The sequence below is a fragment of the Manis pentadactyla genome, chromosome 4 (assembly GCF_030020395.1).
Source record: "Manis pentadactyla isolate mManPen7 chromosome 4, mManPen7.hap1, whole genome shotgun sequence".
Lineage (NCBI taxonomy): Eukaryota > Metazoa > Chordata > Mammalia > Pholidota > Manidae > Manis > Manis pentadactyla.
Window position 1 is genome coordinate 80,101,620 of NC_080022.1, and position 20,163 is coordinate 80,121,782.

The 20,163-nt window shown below is 34.4% G+C and overlaps 1 protein-coding gene across 9 annotated transcripts in view; it reads left to right on the forward strand.

Annotated features, from left to right (window-relative positions):
• CCDC18 (coiled-coil domain containing 18) overlaps window positions 1–20,163 on the forward strand; it is a 202,971-nt gene that overhangs the window by 167,685 nt on the left and 15,123 nt on the right. For all 9 annotated transcript variants that reach the window (XM_036906533.2, XM_036906534.2, XM_036906528.2 and 6 more), the window contains 5 exons: window positions 11,990–12,106; window positions 13,032–13,175; window positions 14,730–14,933; window positions 17,217–17,354; window positions 19,055–19,243. In XM_036906533.2, coding sequence (XP_036762428.2) covers window positions 11,990–12,106; window positions 13,032–13,175; window positions 14,730–14,933; window positions 17,217–17,354; window positions 19,055–19,243 — 792 coding nt within the window. The remainder of the gene's footprint in view (window positions 1–11,989; window positions 12,107–13,031; window positions 13,176–14,729; window positions 14,934–17,216; window positions 17,355–19,054; window positions 19,244–20,163) is intronic.

Below are 20,163 nucleotides of genomic sequence, written 5' to 3' on the forward strand. Positions count from 1 at the left end.
CTTTGTTACAATTGATAAAGCTTCATTGACATATCATAGTAACCCAAAGTGTATCATTTACATTACAGTTCACTCTTGGTGTTGTGCATTCTGTGGGCTTCAACAAATGTGTAATAACATATATCCATTCTAACAGCATCATATAGAATATTTTCACCTCCTAAAAATTGTGTGAGCTCCACCTAGTCAGCCCTACCCCTCTATTCCCAACTCCGGCAATCACTGATCTTTTTACTGTCTTAATAAATATGCCTCTTTCAGAATGTCATATAGTTGGAATCATATGGTATATAGCCTTTTCCAATTGGCTTCTAACTTAGTAATATGCTTTTATGGTTCCTCCATGTCTTTCATTGCTTAATAGGTTATTTCTTTTTAGCACTGAATAATATTCCAGTGTCTGGATGTACTACAGTTTATTTATCAATTCATTCACTGAAGAACATCTTAGTTGCCTCCAAGTCTTGAAAATTAGTAGTAAAGCTGCTCTAAACATCCATGTGCAGGTTTTTATGTGGACATACATTTTCAGCTCCTTTTGGTAAATACCAGTATGTTTAGTTTTATAAGACACTTCCAAAGTGGCTGCACCAGTTTGCACTCTCACCAGCGATGAGTCAGACTTCCTGTTGTTCTGTATCCTAGCTAGCATTTAGTGTTGCCAGTATTTAGGATTGTGGCCATTCTAATAGGTATGTAGTGGCATCTCCTTGTTAATTTGCACTTCTATAATGATGTATAATGTGGAGCATCTTTTCCTGTCCTTATTTGCCATCTGAATGTCTTCTTTGGTGAGATGTCTATTAAGATCTTTGGGCCATATTTAAATAGGTTTGGTTGTTTTCTTATTGTGAGTTTTAGTGTTCTTTACCTATTTTACTGGTAAAGATACCAGTCCTTTATCTGATGTTTCTTTTGCAAATATTTTTTCCAAGTCTGTGGCTTTTCTTGTTCTTTTAACACTGGTTGTCAGCAGAATTTTTTATTTTAATGAAGTCCAGTTTGTGCATTTGGTGTTGTGTCTAAAAAGTCAATGCCATACCCTAGGTCATGTACATTTTCTCCAATGTTATCTTCTGGGAGTGTCACACCTTTGTGATTTATATTATGTCTGTGGTCCCTGTGGGGCTAATGTTAGTGTTGGATGTTCTCTGGATTGTTGTCATTATGGGAATGTCCTATTGTTTTGCACCATTTGTCAGAAAGAATCTTTCTCTGTTCTCTTGCCTTTGCACCTTTGTTAAATATCAGTTAACATACTCTATTTATGTGGGTTTGTTTCTAGACTCTCTATTCTATTCCACTTGTCTATTCACCTATTCTCTTATCAGTACCATACTGCTTCGATTACTGTAGCTTTATAGTAAGTCTTGCAGTTGGGTAATGTCAGCCCTCCAACTTTGTTGTTTGCCTTCAATACTGTTTTGGCTCTTCTGGGTCTTTTGCCTTTCCATATAATCTTTAGAATCAGCTCATCAGCATCCATCAAATAACTTGCTTGAACTTGGGTTAGAATTGCCTTGTGTCTCTATAGATCTAGTGGGGAAGAACAGACATCTTGACAATACTGAGTCTTCCTTTCAATGAACGCAGACTATCTCCATTTATTTAATTCTTTGATTTCTTTCATTAGAGTTTTGTCATTGTCCTTACGTAGATCTTGTATGTATTTTGTTAGATTTATACCTTAGTATTGCATTTTTGAAGGTGTAATGTAAATAATACTGTTTTTAATTTGAAATTCCTCTTTTTTTTGCTGGTACATAGGAAAGTGATTGACTTTTGTGTATTAAACTTGTGTCCTGCAACTCTGCTACAAACACTAGTTCAAGGAATTTTTTTGTTGAATCATTCAGGTTTTCTACCTAGAGGGTCATGTTATCCACAAAGACAGTCATATCTTCCTTTTCAGTTTGTATAGCTTTTATTTATTTTTCTTGTCTAACTGCATTATTTGAGACTTCCTCTACAATGCTGAAAAGCAGTGATGAAAGGGAGTATCCTTACTTTGTATCTGAACTCAGTGGGAAAGCTTCAAGTTTCTTACCATTAAGTATAACGTTAGCTGTTGATTTTCTGTAGATATTCTTTATTAAGTTAAGGAAGTTTCTATGTATTCCTAGTCTGCTGAGAATTTTTATCATGCCATGGGTGTTGGATTTTGAAGAATACTTTTTCTACATTGACTAATATCATGTGTTTTTTTCCTTCTTTAGCCTATTGATGTGGTAGATTACATTAATTGACTTTCAAATGTTCTACCAGCCTTTCATACCTACAATAACTCCTACTTGTGGTGTATTTCTTTTCATGCATTGCTGGATATGAATCGGTAGTGTTTTGTTCAGAAATATTACATCTATGTTTATGAAAGATACTGGTTTGTTTTCTTTCCTTATCATGTATTTTACTCACTTTAGTATTAGGTAATGCTGGCCTCATAGAATCATTTAGGAAGTATTTCCTCTGCTTCTATATATTTTTTTCTATTTATCTTATTTATTTCTGGGCCTTCAAGTTTTCCAAGAGCCTTCCCCATTTTTATTTAATTAAGGTATCATTGATATACAATACCATGAAGGTTTCATAAGAGCAGCATTGTTCTTAACAACATTCACCCATATTATCAAATCCCCCACACACACCCCATTGTAGTCACTGTCTATCAGTGTAGTAAGATGCTGTAGACTCACTACTTGTCTTCTCTGTGCTATACTGCCTTCCCCATCATCCACCGACATTGAGTGTGCCAGTCATAAGGACCCTTAAACACCTTTTCCCTACCTCTCCACCCTCTTCCCTTTGGTAAACCACTAGTCCCTTCTTGGAGTCTGTCAGTCTGCTGCTGTTTTGTTCCTTCAGTTTTGCTTCGTTCTTACACTACACAAATGAGGGAAATCACTTTGTACTTGTCTTTCTCCACCTGGCTTATTTCACTAAGATTAATACCCTCCAGCTCCATCCATGTTGTTGCAAATGGTAGGATTTGTTTTCTTCTGATGGCTGAATAATATTCCATTGTGTATATGTATCACATCATCTTTATCCATTCATCTACTGATGGACACTTATGTTGCCTCCATATCTTCGCTATTGTAAATAGTGTTGTGATAAACATAGGAATACATATGTCTTTTTGAATCTGGGATCTTCTTTTCTCTGGGTAAATTCCTGGGAGTGGAATTCCTGGGTCAAATAGTATTTCTATTTTCAGTTTTTTGAGAAATCTCCATATTGCTTTCCACAATGGTTGACTAATTTACATTCCCACCAGCAGTATAGTAGGGTTCTCCTTTTTCCACATCCTCACTAGCATTTGTTGTTCTTTGTCTTTTGGAGGTTGGCCATCCTGACTGGTGTGAGGTGACATCTCATTGGGCTTTTAATTTGTATTTCCCTGATAATTAGCGATCTGGACCATCTTTTCATGTGCCTGTCGGCCATCCAAATTTCTTCTTTGGAGAAGTGTCTGTTCAGACCCTCTGCCCATTTTTTAATCGGGTTATTTGCTTTTTGGGTGTTGAGGCATGTGAGTTCTTTATATATTTTGGATGTTAACTCCTTATTGGATATATCATTTACAAATATATTTTCCCATACTGTACCATGGCTTTTTGTTCTACTGATCGTGGTCTTTGCTATCCAGAAGATTTTAGTTTGATATAGTTCCATTTGTTCATTTTGCTTTCATTTCCCTTGCCCGAGGAGATGCATTCAGGAAAAAGTTGCTCATGTTCATATTCAAGAGATTTTTGCCTATGTTTTCTTCTAAGAGTTTTATGGTGTCATGATTTACATTCAGGTCTTTGATCCATTTCGAGCTTGCTTTTGTGTATGGAATTACACAATCATGCAGTTTCATTCTCTTACATGTAGCTGTCCAGTTTTGCCAACACCAGCTGTTGAAGAAGCTGTCATTTCACCACTGTATATCCATGACTCCTTTATCATATATTAATAGGCCATGTATGTGTGGGTTTATATCTGGGCTCTCTATTCTGTTCCATTGATCTACGGGTCTGTTCTTGTGCCAGTTCCAAATTGCCTTGATTACTGTGGCTTTGTAGTAGAGCTTGAGGTTGTGGAGAGTAATGCCCCCAGCTTTATTCTTCCTTTTCAGGAATGCTTTGGCTATTCGAGGTCTTCTGTGGTTCCCTATGAATTTTAGAACTACATGTCCTAGTTCTTTGAAGAATGCTGTTGGTATTTTGATAGGGATTGCATTGAATCTGTAGATTGCTTTAGGCAGGATGGCCATTTTGACAATATTAATTCTTCTTATCCATGAGCACAGGATGTATTTCCATTTATTCATGTCTTCTTTAATTTCTCTCATGAGTGTCTTATAGTTTTCAGGGTATAGATCTTACACCACCCTGGTTTGGTATATTCTTAGGTATTTTATTCTTTTTGATGCAATTGTGAATGGAATTGTTTTCCTGAATTCTCTTTCTGCTAGTTCATCATTAGTATACAGTAATGCAATGGATTTCTTCATATTAATTTTATATCCTGCAACTTTGCTGAATTCAGTTATAGGTTCTAGTAGTTTTTTGGTGGATTCTTTAGGGTTTTTTTATGTACAATATCATGTCATATACAAACAGTGACAGTTTAACTTCATCCTTACCAATGTGGATGCCTTTTATTTCTTTGTGTTGTCTGATTGCTGTGGCTAGGACCTCCGATACTAATTGAATGAAAGTGGGGAGAGTGGGCATCCTTATCTTGTTCCTGATCTTAGAGGAAATGCTTTCAGCTTCTCACTGTTAAGTATGATCTTGGCTGTGAGTTTGTCATATATGGCCTTTATTATGTTGAGGTACTTGCCCTCTGTATCCATTTTGCTGAGAGTTTTTATCATGAATGGATGTTAAATTTTGACAAATGCTTTTTTGGCATCTATGCAGATGATCATGTGGTTTTTATCCTCCTTTTTGTTAATGTGTACAATATTGATGAGTGTAAAAATATTGTACCATTCTTGCATTCCTGGAAAAAATTCCACTTGGTCATGATGGATGGTCTTTATAATATATTTTTGAATTCGGTTTGCTAATATTTTGTTGAGGATTTTTGCATCCATTTTCATCAGGAATATAGGTCTGTAATTTTCTTTTTGTGGTGTCTGTGCCTGGTTTTGGTATTACAGTGATGCTGCTTTTATAGAATGAGTTTGGAAGTATTCCCTCTTTTTCTGTTTTAGAATACTTTAACGAGGATGGGTATTATGTCTTCTCTAAATGTCTGATAAAATTCAGCAGTAAATCCATCTGGTCCAGCAGTTTTGTTCTTGGGTAGTTTTTTGATTACCAGTTCAATTTCATTGCTGGTAATTGGTCTGCTCATATTTTCTATTTCTTCTTCCATCAGTCTTGGAAGGTTGTATTTTTCTAGAAAGTTTTTCATTTCTTTTAGGTTATCCAATTTGTTAGCATATAATTTTCCGTAGTATTCTCTGATAAAGTCTTTGTATTTCTGTGGTGTCTGTAGTGATTTTTTCTCTCTCATTTCTGATTCTGTTTATGTGTATACACTCTTTTTTTTTTCTTGATATGTCTGGCTAGGGATTTATCTATTTTGTTTATTTTCTCGAGGAACTAGCTCCTATTTACATTGATTCTTTCTATTTAAGAGCATGTTATTAAGCCTCCATGTTTTGGTGGGCTTTATGTTTTCTTTGCATAATTTATTTCTAATTTGATACCTTTGTGTTCTGAGAAGTGGGTTGGCACAATTTCAGTCCTTCTGAATTTACTGAGGCTCTTTTTCTGGCCTAGTATGTGATCTATTCTGGAAAATGTTCCATGTGCTCTTGAGAAGACTGCTTACTTGCTGCTTTTGTGTGGAGTGTTCTGTAGATGTCTGTTAGGTCCATCTGCTCTAATGTGTTGTTCAGTGCCTCTGTCTCCTTACTTATTTTATTTCTGGTTGATCTGTCATTTTTAGTGAGTAGTGTATTGAAGCCTCCTAAAATAAATACATTGCATTCTATTTCCCCCTTTAATTCTGTTAGTATTTGTTTCACATATTTGGGTGCTCCTATTTTGGGTGCATACATATTTTTAATGGCAGTATCCCCTTGTTGCTCTAACCCCTGTATCATTATGTAATCTTCCTTCTTTGTCTCTTTCTTTATTTTTAAATCTATTTTGTCTGATGTAAGTACTGCTACTCCTGCTTTTTTCATGAAATCTCTTTCCATCACTTCATGTTTAGTCTTTGTCTTTCTTTGGGTTTAAAGTGAGTCTTCTGTAGGCAACATATAGACGGGTCTTTTTTTCTCTCTATTCTATAACTCTGTCTTTTGATTGGTATATTAAGTCCATTTATATTTAGGGTGATTATCGATAGACATGTACTTTTTGCCATTGCAGGGTTTTAATTTCTGGCTATCAAAAGTTCGAGGGCAGCTTCTTTACTATCTGACAGTCTAACCTAACTGGGTTATTATACTGTTAAAACACAAACAAAAGGTTATTTTTTTCTCCCTCCCTTCTTCTTCCTCCTCTTCCACTCTTTATATATAAGGTGTCATATTCTGTATTCTTTGTGTAGCCCTTGACTGACTCTGTGAGTAATTGATTTAATTTTGCATTTGCTTGGTAATTAATTGGTCTACTTCCTTTACTGTGGTTTTATTTTCTCTGGTGATAGCTATTTAGCCTTAGGAGCACTTCCATCTAGAGCAGTCCCTTTAAAATACACTGTAGTGACACCTCAAGAAAAGAAAACTACAGACCAATATCCTTGATAAACACAGATGCAAAAATAATCAACGGAGTGTTAGCAAACCGAATTCAAAAATACATCAAAAAGATCATCCATCATAATCAAGTGTGATTCAACCCAGGGATGCAAGTATGGTACAACATTTGAAAATCCATCAACATTATCCACTATTTCAACAAAAAAGAAGGTGGAAAACCACATGACCATCTCCATAGATGCTGAAAAAGCATTCGACAAAATTCAACCTCCATTCATAAAATCCACCAACAAAATGCGTATAGAGGGCAAGCACCTCATCATAATAAAGGCCATATATGACAAACCTACAGCCAACATTATACTTAACAGTGAAAAGCTTAAAGCTTTTCCTTTAAGAACAGGAACAAGACAAGGATGCCCACACTCCCCACTTTTATTCATCATAGTTCTGGAGGTCCTAGCCACGGCAATCAGAAAACACAAAGAAATAAAAGGCATCCAAATGGGCAAGGAAGAAATCAAACTGTCCCTGTTTGCAGATGACATGATATTGTACATAAAAAACCCTAAGAAATCCACTTCAAAACTACTAGATCTAATATCTGAATTCAGTAATGTTGCAGGATACAAAAGTAATACACAGAAATCTGTTGCATTCCTAATACTAACTATGAACTAGCAGAAAGAGAAATCAGGAAAAAATTCCATTCCAAATTGCATCAAAAAAAATAATACTTAGGTATAAACCTAACCAAGGAAGTGAAAGACTTATACATGACTGAAGTCATGAGAGAAATTAAAGAATAAACCAATAAATTAAAACACATCCCATGCTCAAGGATAGGAAGAATTAATATTGTCAAAATGGCCATCCTGCCTAAAGCAATCTACAGATTCAATGCAATCCCTTAAAAAATACCAACAGCATTCTTCAATGAACTAGAACAAAGAGTTCTAAAATTCATATGGAACCACAAAAGACCCTGAATAGCCCAAGCAATCCTGAGAGGAAGAATAAAACGGGGGGAATTACACTCCTTGACTTCAAGCTCTACTACAAAGCCATAGTAATCAAGGCAATTTGGTCCTGGCACAAGAACAGACCCATAGGTCAATGGAACAGACTAGAGAACCCAGATATAAACCCAAGCGTATATGGTCAATTAATATACAAAAAAGGAGCCATGGATATACAATGTGGAAATGACAGCTTCTTCTACAGTTGGTGTTGGCAAATCTGGACAGCTACGTGGAAGAGAATGAAACTGGATTATTATCTAACCCCATACACAAAGTAAACTCAAAATGTATCAAAGACCTGAATGTAAGTCATGAAACCATAAAACTCTTAGAAAAAAAACACAGGCAAGAATCTCTTGTACATAAGCATGAGGAACTTCTTCATGAACATATCTCCCAGGCAAGGAAAACAAAAGCAAAAATGAACAAGTGGGAGTATATCAAACTAAAATGCTTCTGTACAGCAAAGGACACCATCAGTAGAACAAAAGACATCCTAAAGTATGGAAGAATATATTTATAAATGACACATCTGATAAGGGGTTGACATCCAAATTATATAAAGAGCTCACACATCTCAACAAACAAAAAGCAAATAAGCCAATTAAAAAATGGGCAGAGGAGCTGAACAGACAGTTCACCAAAGAAGAAATTCAGATGGCCAACAGACACATGAAAAGATGCTCCACATCGCTAATCATCAGAGAAATGCAAATTAAAACCACAATGAGATATAACCTCACACCAGCTAGGATGGCCAATATCCAAAAGACAAACAACAACAAATATTGGCAAGGATGCGGAGAAAGCAGAACCCTCTTAACTGCTGGTGAGAATGTAAGTTAGTTCAGCCATTATGGAAAGCAGTTTGGAGGTTCCTCAAAAAACTGAAAATAGAAATACCATTTGACCCAGGAATTCCACTCCTAGGAATTTACCCTAAGAATGCAGCAGCCCAGTTTGAAAAAGACATATGCACCCCTATGTTTTTCACAGCACTATTTACAATAGCCAAGAAATGGAAGCAACCTAAGTGTCCATCAGTAGATGAATGGATAAAGAAGATGGGATACATATACACAATGGAATATTACTCAGCCATAAGAAGAAAACAAATCCTACCATTTGCAACAACATGGATGGAGCTAGAGGGTATTATGCTCAGTGAAATAAGCAAGGTGGAGAAAGACAAGTACCAAATGATTTCACTCATTTGCGGAGTTTAAGAACAAAGAAAAAACTGAAGGAACAAAGCAGCAGCATACTCACAGAACTCAAGAATAGACTAACAGTTACCAAAGGGTAAAAGGACTTGGGAAGATGGGTGGGAATGAGGGATAAGGGGGGAAAAGGGGCGTTAAGATTAGCACACATAATGTTGTGGTGTGGAACACTGGAAAGGCAGTATAACACAGAGAAGACAAGTAGTGATTCTATAGCATCTTACTATGCTGATGGACAGTGACTGTAATGGGGTATGTGGTGGGTACTTGATAATAGGGGGAGTCTAATAACCATAATGTTGTTCAAGTAATTGTACATTAACTATACCAAATAAAAAAAATACACTGCAGAGATGATTTATGGGTGGTCAATTCCCTCAACTTTTGCTTTTGTGTAAACTGTTTAATCCCTGCTTCAAATTTAAATGATACCCTTGCCATGCCCAGTTGAGGGGTTGAGTATTCTTGGTAGGAGGCCTTCCTGTTTCATTGCATTAAATTTATTATGCCATTTCCTTCTGGCCTGTGAGGGTTGTGATGAGAAGTGTGATGATAGCCTGATGAGCTTTTCATTGTACGTGATCTTTTTTATCTCTCTAGCTACTTTTAATACTCTCTCTTTGTCCATGGTATTTGCCATTTTAATTATTATATGCTTGGTGTTGTCTTTCTAGGGTCCTTTGTTTTGGGAAATCTGTGCACTTCCATGGTCTGAGAGACTCCTTCCCCATATTCGGAAAGTTGTCAACAATCATTTCTTCTGAGACTTTCTATCCCTTTTTGTCTCACTTCTTCTTTTGTTACCTCTCTAATGTGCATATTGTTTCATTTGTATTGGTCACACAGTTCTCTTATTAGTCTTTCACTCCTACAGATTCTTTTTTTCTCTCTGTGCCTCAGATTGTTTCCCTGTTCTCTAATTTCTATTTCATTTACCATCTCCTCTACCTCATCCAATTTACTTTTAAATCCCTCCATTATGTGTTTCATTTCAGATACTCTATTTTTCAGTTTCTCTCTCTTTCTTGAAGTCCTCCCTGAAATCCTCAATATTTTTCTTTAGCTCTGTGAGCATGTTAGGATACTTATTTTGAAATCTTTATCAAGAAGATTGGTGACTTCAGTTTCACTTAGCCCTCCTTCTGGTGTTTGTTGGATTCTTGTTTGTACAAAATTCTTTTGCCATTTCATATTTCTAATGATTACTGTGGAATAATGACTTTGTGTAGACAGCACCCTCTGTTGCCATAAGCTGTACTCTCTGGAGCTGCCCAGCCCTTGGAGTGATGGCAGGGTCACAGACGCACGCATCAGTGCCTCCCGGGAGGAAAGAGTTCTTTCCTGCTTCCCAGCTGCAGTGCCTGTCTCCACTGCCAGGGTCAGTGAGCTGAGCAAACAGGGGGAAACCTCTGTGTTACACCCTTTAGCTGCTGTAGGCGGGGCCACCCTCTGGCTGTCCTGGCTCATTGTCAGGGCCAGTGCCGACCAGGTGGAAGGAGCATATCATGGTGGGGGTCTTGGCACTGCATTGCCAGCCAGAATGATGGAGTGCCTGAAGGTCCTGAAGTTCCCAACCTGCTTGGCTTAGTGTGCCAGGATGATTTTGTCCACCTGTCCTTTCTCCTGAGCAGCAAGCTCTATGTACTTTTTGCCCCTTTAGCACCCCTCTCGCTACTGGGAGTTCTTCCAAAGTGCCCGCCTTTCCTTTGTCCTGGAGCCACTGGTTGTGGCCACCTGTTCTACATAGCAGCTAGAATCTCAGTCTCTCAGAGTAGTCTGCCTGTCTTTGCTTTCCAACCCCTCCAATCTCCAGATCACTATGCAATGCCTGTTCATGCTCTGGGAGCAGATCTCCTGGGTTGGTGTTTAGCATTCCTGTGCTTCTAACTCCCTCCCTGTTCCATTTCTCTTCCTCCCACCTGTGAGCTAGGGAGGGTTGTCGGGCTTGGCTCCCGCCAGATTGCAGCTTTGCTATTTTACCCTTTTCTGTGAGGTCTCTCTTTTAACCCCAGATGTACGCAATCACATCTGCAGTCGTGTCAGTCTTTCAGGATTAGTTTTATTTGTTGTATTTTTGTGGTATATGTGATTTTGGGAGGAGGTTTCTGCATGACTTCTCATGCTGCTGTGTTTTTCCATTTTCAATCCTCTGCTTCTATATTTTGAGAGATTGTAGGAAATTGGTAGATTTCTTCCTTAAATATTTAGTAGAATTCACCAGTAAATCCATCTGAATTGTGCTTTACCTTTTGGAGAGCTACTAAACATTGATTCAGTTTGCTTACTAGATAAAGGCTTATTCAGATTTTTTTACTTTTGTGTGAGTTTTCAGATATTGTGTTTTTCAAGAAACTGGTCTGTTTCATGTATTTTTATTAAACTTGTGGGTACATAGTTGTTCATAGTATTCCTTTATTTTTCTGTTAATGTCTATGAGATTTTTAGTAAAATATATCATCTTCCATTTCTGATATTAATAATTTATGTTCTTTTTTTGTTCTTAGGCTGACTGAAAACTTATTGATTTTATTGATTTTTCAAAGAATTGGGTTTTGGTTTTGATTTTTCTCTATTTATTTCCTAATTTTAATTTCATTGATCTGGAATTTTATTTATTTTCTTCTGTTTACTTTGAGTTTAGTTTGTTCTTCCCAGATGGAAGCTTAGATGACTGATTGTAGATATTTCTTCTTCTTAATATATACATTCAGTGCTATACTTTTTCCTCCAATCACTGTTTTCATTGAATTTGACAATTTTTATTGTATTTCACAACATAAAATGAAGTCTGAATCATTTTATTCTCATTTATGAACATAATCATATCTTTTCTTCAAGTTTCTATAATATTCATGGAGCTCAAGATCCAGTATTAGTAAACAGTGATTATTTTTCTCTTTGTTTTTAATAATATATTTGAGATGAGTTTGTTTCAGTTATTCCCACTATAAACAATTCTAAAACACATTCCAAACACACAGTTTTCCACATTGGAATAAAATTGAGCAACAGTTTAATGGTAGTTTTGTATTTAGGTTACACATTTGGATATGACTATTCGTGAACACAGAGGAGAAATGGAACAGAAAATAATTAAATTGGAGGGTTCTCTGGAGAAATCAGAATTGGAACTTAAAGAATGCAGCAAACAGGTAAATAATAAAAAATTACATATTTTAAATTGTTTTTAAAATAACTTCTTAACTGTGAGTATCCATTATTCATATAATCTGACTTTTTTTTGTAGAATACATACAAAATGTTAGTCATCTTGTTCATGTTAGTATTTTATATTCATTTTTCTCCTCTTAAATCTTTCCTTGGCTTTATTGAGTTATAACTGACAAATAAAAATTGTGTATATTTAAGATGTACAACATGATGTTTTGATATATGTGTACATTGTGAAATAATTACCTCAGTCAAGTCAACTAACATATCCATCACCTCACACACAAAGTTCTATTCATCTGTTCTCTTAGCAGATTTCATCCTGAGTATCTGCAATTTTGTACCCTTTTGCTCAATATTTCCTCATTTCCCCAGTTGCCAGTCCTTGGTGACTACAATCTTACTGTTATTTTGAATATGTTTTCTTGTATCGATGTGTTCCCATCTTTATCATAATGTGTGCATGTTTGAATATGTATAAAATATCCCTGGAAGGATTTGCAAGTAATTCTTTTAACCATGGTTGCCTCTAAGGAAGGAACACAGTGGAAAGGGGGGTCTTTGTTTTCATTAACTATTTTTTTTGCCTCATTCACATATTACCTATAAAATTTTTCAGGCCATGTGACATTTGTTGTTTTTATTCTAATTTTCCTTATGCAAATGTGATTGAGACTTTCATCACTTTCAGGATATTTAAAGTATACATAAAAGCATCTTATTAAATATAAGAATTCTGATGTTTATATCTAAGTTATGATTGTCTTAAGAAAAATACATTTTATATTTTTTATATATATCAGATATTTAAATATATCTGTTTAAAGCTTGACTTATTTGGGTTGTAATTATGATTAAACATTTATTTTTCCTTGTTATATTAATATTGCTCTGTTTAAAATTTAGATAGAAATTTTGAATGAAAAATTGCAAAATGCCAAAGAACAGCTTCGAGAAAAAGAGTTTATATCATTACAAAATGAACAGGAGATACGTCAACTGAAAAAAGAAACTGAACAAACACAACACAAGATGAAAGAAATGGAAAGTGTAAGTAAATTATTTTCCTCCTAAGGAACAGGTAGTATTATCTGAAGATTGATGTAAATCTTTATGTTCTAAACTGTTTGGTTTTAATACTTAGAAATTATGCCATAAGTATATTTAGACTAATTATTTGTGCTTGATATCTATTAGTTTCTTCTTTTTAAAATGTTTTATTCTGATGTTTTAACTATAGGCAAGAGCATCTTCTTTTTTATCTCTGTAATCCCTACAAGCACTGGCATAGTATCTGTCACATAGTAAATCCACAGTTATATGCTTGCTTGGTAAAAACAGATTTTTTGAGAACCTACTATGTAATAGAGCTGAAGATACAGATATTTATAAGATACACTCCTTTGTGAGGAACTCCATCCGGAGAATAAATGAACAGGTATTAGATGTACATTATTGAGGCCAAATACATTGAGTTGCCAAGTGAAGCTGGCATCATTAGTTTGCATGTATGTTGGCTGAAGAACCCATTCTACTCACTTACCTTTTCAAAAAGTGAATTTACCTCTTAAGAGCTCTCATGGATGTAAATTTTTCTTCTTTTTAAATACTGTACTCAAGTTTGAAACTTTATATATAGCTCTTTATTATGTTTAGTTAACTGACCATCTCCTCCAAAAGAGTATAAATTCTGTAAAGGTAGCCGCTTTGTCTCCTTTGTTCACTTCTGTATCTTAAACACCTTGAACAGTACATTTCACATAGTAAACATGAATAAATATTTGTTGAATTATATACATAGGTCAAGTAGAGTCTCTGAGAGCAAGTTTGTGCCCCAGTGGGAAACAAATGATTATTGGCCCAATCATTTAATATTCCCTAGCAAGGACTGGGAAAAATATTTACATGAAATTTATATTGATACACAACACAGGTGGACTCAGCCCCTGTTCCTGACATCAGGGTCATAATGATTGGTATTAGTTTCTTTCCTTCTACAGCCCTAAAGTAAAGTATTATTACTTACCTTCTAACCTACCTCAAGCTAACTTAGCACTTGCTTTACACTGATATGTTTTTTTCTCTAAGAAACAGTACTTTACTAGGGTTTTAACTGAATAAGATTTCAGAGAGAAAAGTAGTCACAGTGGCAGATTTTACTTTCAAAGAAAATAAGGTCAGAATCTTAACCCAGCTATATGAATTAATGGTGGGTTTTGATTATTCATGCCAATATAGTCTTTTGTCTTTGACTTGGATTATCAAATATTAACTTTTTTCTTTTTATATTATTATATTCTTAATATATTTTATATTTTATATGTATTCAGTTGTATTACATTCATAATGATAAAGGATTATACAACTTGCATATTAAAGTCATGCAAAATATACTTAATCAGTCCCCAATTATTATAGTACTTTAGTCATTTTCTTATTAAAAAAGAAAAAACTTTTTTTAAGTTTCACTTTCATAGTGGATGGTATTTATTGTGTGTTAATTTTTATTAGAGACTTACTTGGGAGGGGAAAGTAACTTTGAAACCTAAAAATACCTTTCATTTCAGTTCATTTTGAAGCCTACAAATACCTTGTGCATTTCAGGTTATGAAAGAGCAGGAACAGTACATTGTGACTCAGTACAAAGAGGCCATAGATTTGGAGCAAGAATTGAGGCTAACCCGGGAGCAGATGCAGAATTCTCATATGGAATTGGTAGAGGCTCATCGTCAAGAAGTCCGAGCACAAAGAGAAATAGAAAAGTTATCAAGTGAACTAGTGGAAATAAAGCAGCTCGCTAAAGAGAAAGTAATTCCTTTTCTAAATAATTTTACCTTACCTAAAATCTTAAAACCTTTATTTAACATTGAGTTTTTGAACTGTAGTATATAGTTCTTGCAAAAGTTAACTGTGTTGCACAATGCAAATATACTTGATTACCATTGAATTGTAAGCAAAATAAAGTGGTAAACTTTATGTATATATTATTAAAACTTTACAAAGGAAGAATAACTGTTAATGCCTAATGTAGCTTTTTAATATAACTAGGATGTCCTCTAGAACTGAATTCAGCCAAACTAATTAGTTTTCAATAAATTGAGTTCTCAAATGCTTTTAGGCTTTCAAGTGAGTTTATTCTATCATTTAAAGAAAAAAATGAAGCTAATAAATAATTTTTGAGTAAAATTTTTTACATCTATAGCCCCTCTTATAAATGAAAACTAACAATCTAAACTTGTAACTGTTATGAAACTTGCAGACCAGAACCCTTGAGGAGGGAAAGTGCTTTTAAAAAGCAAGAACACATATAAATTGTATTTCCCCAGTATTTGGTAAAAGCTTAGCAACCTGGCTTTAAAATATTTCTATTTAGTATACTTGAATTAATTACTTAGACCTTGAGAGAAATGTATTTATTGGTTTTCTAGAAAAATTCTTGAGATTTTCCTGACTTTTGTTATGGTTATTACTAATTCTCTACAAGAATTGTATTAGAGTATTTCTTGCATTTTATTTTGGTTAATCTAACAATCTGGATCCTTGGACTAATAAAGAATATGTAGGCCATTCACAACAACATGGATGGAGCTAGAGGGTATTATGCTCAGTGAAATAAGCCAGGTGGAGAAAGACAAGTACCAAATGATTTCACTCGTATGTGGAGTATAAGAACAAAAGAGAACTGAAGGAACAAAACAGCAGCAGAAGCACAGAACCCAAGAATGGACTAATAGTTACCAAAGGGAAAGGGACTGGGGAGGGCGGGTGGGAAGGGAGGGATAAGGGCGGGAAGAAAAGAAAGGGGGCATTACGATTAGCATGTATAGTGTTTGGGGGTCACGGGGAGGGCTGTGCAACACAGAGAAGACAAGTAGTGATTTTACAGCTTCTTACTATGTTGAAGGACAGTGACTGTGAACTTGGTGACAAGTAGTGATCTTAACAGCATCTTACTATGTTGATAGATAGTGACTGAACAGGGATGTGGGGGGGACTTGGTGAATGGGGGAGCCTAGTAAACATAATGTCCTTCATGTAATTGTAGATTAATGATACCAAAATAAAAATTTTTTTAATTTTTAAAAAAGAATATGTAGGGAATTTTTATTAGAATATGTTGGGTATTTGGGAGTCTACTAGGAAAAGAGAAGCTGTGTACTTTTATCTCATTTCTATCCTTACCAGTAGTATTTAAGTGTAGTACAATTGATTTTGTCTGGTAAGCTAAGCTCAATTAATTTAAAAAATGAGAAAAATTGGGAAATTCTTAAAAATGACAGTTTAAAATAACATGTTTTGACTCCAAACTCTAAGTATATATTCATGTGTTAATCTTTCAATGTGGAACCAAATCTCTGTTCTTTGTATATGGTAGGGTCATTTGTTTACAGTTCTACCTAGTCTTTCTTGCGTAAACCAAACTCATTCCATCATCTATTTTCAATTTTGGCTTTTGTGAAGTAGGAGAAGAATTGAAAGACATTTGTAAATCAGAGTATAACATCTCCTATGTTTTATGTTTTCTGTGGGGTTTCCCACAGTATTTACAACTACCTTGACTGCTTTTAATTGGGTAGCAAATGTCTGTGATTTACTCATTGAGCTATTTCAAAGCATGTAACTTTGTTTTCATTTCAAAACTTTTCCTTTTGCATGCATATTTCATTAATGTTCATAGTGTATAAAAATTACATAATTACAATCATTAGCACAACTAGCATAAATAGGTTTGGATAAATTCACAACTGGCTCTTGATAAGCAGAGAGCACAGCTAGTGAGCAAAAAGCACAGGCATACCTAAGAATAGATTATTACATGTCAAAGTTCAGCATGCGTGGTTATGAATTTGTTTTACAGAATGTATTGGTTTAGTGAACTTCTATTACAATAAAAATATACTGGTACACTCCCATTAATAGTTTCTTAAATGTCTAGATTTTAAAGTAGACCACTTAATAAGTTAACTTTGTATATAAGTATATATATTATAAAAGATTAAAATGTTCCATAAATGCACTGGATTGGTTTAGCTATACTAATTAATTAAATAAACAAGTCTTATAGCCTTTACTTAATATGTCATTTTTAAGGAAGCTCATGGGAACCATTTAGCTGAAGAATTAGGGGCTTCTCAAATACGTGAAACTCATTTAGAAGCAAGAATGCAAGCAGAAATCAAGAAATTGTCAGCAGAAGTAGAGTCTCTCAAAGAAGCGTATCATTTGGAGGTAAAGAAAGATGTAATTTGTTGCATTATTCCCTGCTAAAGTGGGTTGACCTGTTTGGACAAAAGTTTAGGTCTAGATCTTAAATGTTCATTATAAAATAGTGCACTGTGGTCTTCATTTCTGGTAGCTTAAACATATACTTTTCATTTCATATCCAGTGAATTGATATACTGTGGGATTAAAAGCTTGAAATCTTGGGCCAGGCAGCCTGGTTCCAAAGCTCAGCTCATCACTTAGCACTTAAGTGACCTTGGGCAATTATTATCTCTGTCTAAAATGGATATAATAATGGTGTGTATCTCACAGAACTGTGTAGAAGATTAAATGAATTAATACAGTTAAAGTTCTTAGATAGAACCTGGCACGTCATCATCATCATCATCATTTAAAATACCACTTGCCAAAACTAACTGGAAGTATTTAATAAAAAATATAAGCAGTTTCATGTGATGTAAATATATAATGCTTTGTAATTTCCAACATTTGTTCCGATAGTAAGTTAAAACAGACAATATTCAGACCTTATAGCTTACTTTTTTTTCTATCAGTATGTCCTGAGCCTTTATTGAAATAAGCAGTGTTATCAATTAGAACAGCATTTCTTATCTTTTTAAAAACTACCTTTGAAGATATTATCCAAAAAATATGTATAATAGCTAAGTAAATTACAGAGTTCTAAAATTTATAAACAGATACAGCTTATAATTACAAACATAAAATGAATTATAAAATTGGGTTCTAATGTTGCTGTTTAATATTTGGTACTAATGTTTTATGTGTATGATATAAAAATATGTAATACTTTTTGGTACTCAGCAAAGCTTTATTTTTAAAGTGTTTGTATTGTTTGAAAATGAGAAAATGTCATTACAGTTAAAATAAGGGATCAGTAATTTTTAACAGTATTTTTTTAAATACAGGTTTCAGAATTGTCAGAAAAATCACTTAATAATTGCAAAGCTGATATTTTTTATGAAAATGAGATTGTTTTAAGCTTATTGTGGGAACTTTAAAACATATTTAAAAGTAAAATAGTATAAGTCCTGTATTTATTGTTCATCTTCAATAATTATCAACTTGTGGCCAATTTGATTTCATCTATAAGTACACTGACCATTTCTTTTATCTGGAAGGGAATACTTTTAAGAGTGAGAAAGAGTACTGTTAGTAACTATACCAGGACACCAGGTGTAAAACCCAGACAGTCCTAGGCAAACTTGGAAATATAATCTTATATTCTTCACTTCACTTGCTTCCCTTCCTCCCTTCCCCACATTTGCATATTATTTTGATGGAAATCCCAGACAATTATTTGATCAATAAATAGATCTATAAAAGATAAGGGCTATTTTTAAAAAAAACATAACCACTATACCATTATCATACCTAAAAATTGACAGTAATTCCTTAATATCATAAAATATCCAGTCATTGTTAAGATTTCTCCAATAGTCACAAAAATGTTTTTATGGTTGACTTGTTCAAATTAGGATCCAAAGACAGTCCATTGTATTTGGTATACTGTTATAAAGTAAATATGACTAGATTTCTTTTCCTTTTTTTCCTCTAATACATTATTTGTATTATTTGTTTATAACATAAACAGAATTTAGTTTAAGTAGAAGTGGAGAGTATATCAGAATGTTGTTGAAACCAACTCCACCCTATTCTTCTCCCTTTTCAATTTTGTGGTAACATAGATGATTTCACATCAAGAGTGGAAGATTTCTGCTGAATCACAAAAGACTTCAGTGCAGCAACTAAATGAACAGTTAGAAAAGGCAAAACTGGAATTAGAAGAGGCTCAGGATACTGTCAGCAATTTGCATCAACAAGTCCATGACAGGAATGAAGTAATAGAAGCTACAAATGAAGCATTACTTATTAAAGTAAGTGAACATATAATATTACATACAATATAACTATGAAAAAGTATATTTATAGCTTATTTTCCCATACTTGTAATTTGTAGAGGACTGTATGACCACATAGTGACCAGTTTGAATGAAAATCATTTTACTTAGAAGACACTAAATTTGGAAATTAGTAATAATGAGGTATAGCATATTACCATAGGAGAAATAATTTCTAAGTGTTTAAACACATCTCTCTCTCTCTCTCTCATTCTCTTTTATCTTGGTGAGAACATTTAAGTTATAATCTCTTAGCAAATCACTGTTATACAATTTAGTATTACCAATTATAGTCGCCATAGTATACATCAGATCCTCAGACCTCATTCATCTTATACCTGAAAGGTTGTACCCTTTTACCAACATCTCCCCATTTCCCCCAGCTCCGGTAACCACTTTTTTAGTACCTGTTTCTATGAGCTTGACTTTTTTTTTTTTTTTTAAGATTTTACATGTGATACCATGCACTATCTTCCTCTCTCTGTTTTATATCACTTAGCATAATGCTCTTAAGGTCTATTCATATTGTCACAAATAGCAGGATGGCCTTCTTTCTCATTGGCTGGATAATATTACATTGTGTGTGGGTGGGGGAGGGCAGTGTATACATACAAAAACATACATACATACATACATACCACATCTTCATCTATTCATCTGCTGATGGACATGTAGATTGTTGCCTTATCTTGGTTGTTGTGAATACTGCTGTATTTAACATGGGAGTGCAGATATCTCTTTGATATCCTGTTTTCATTCCCTTTGTGTATATACCCAAAAGTGGTGTCACTAGATCAAATGGTAGTTCTGTTTTAATTTTTTGACTAACCTCCATACTGTTTTCCATAGTGGCTGTACCAATTTACATTCCCTCCAGCAGTACACAAGGGTTCTCT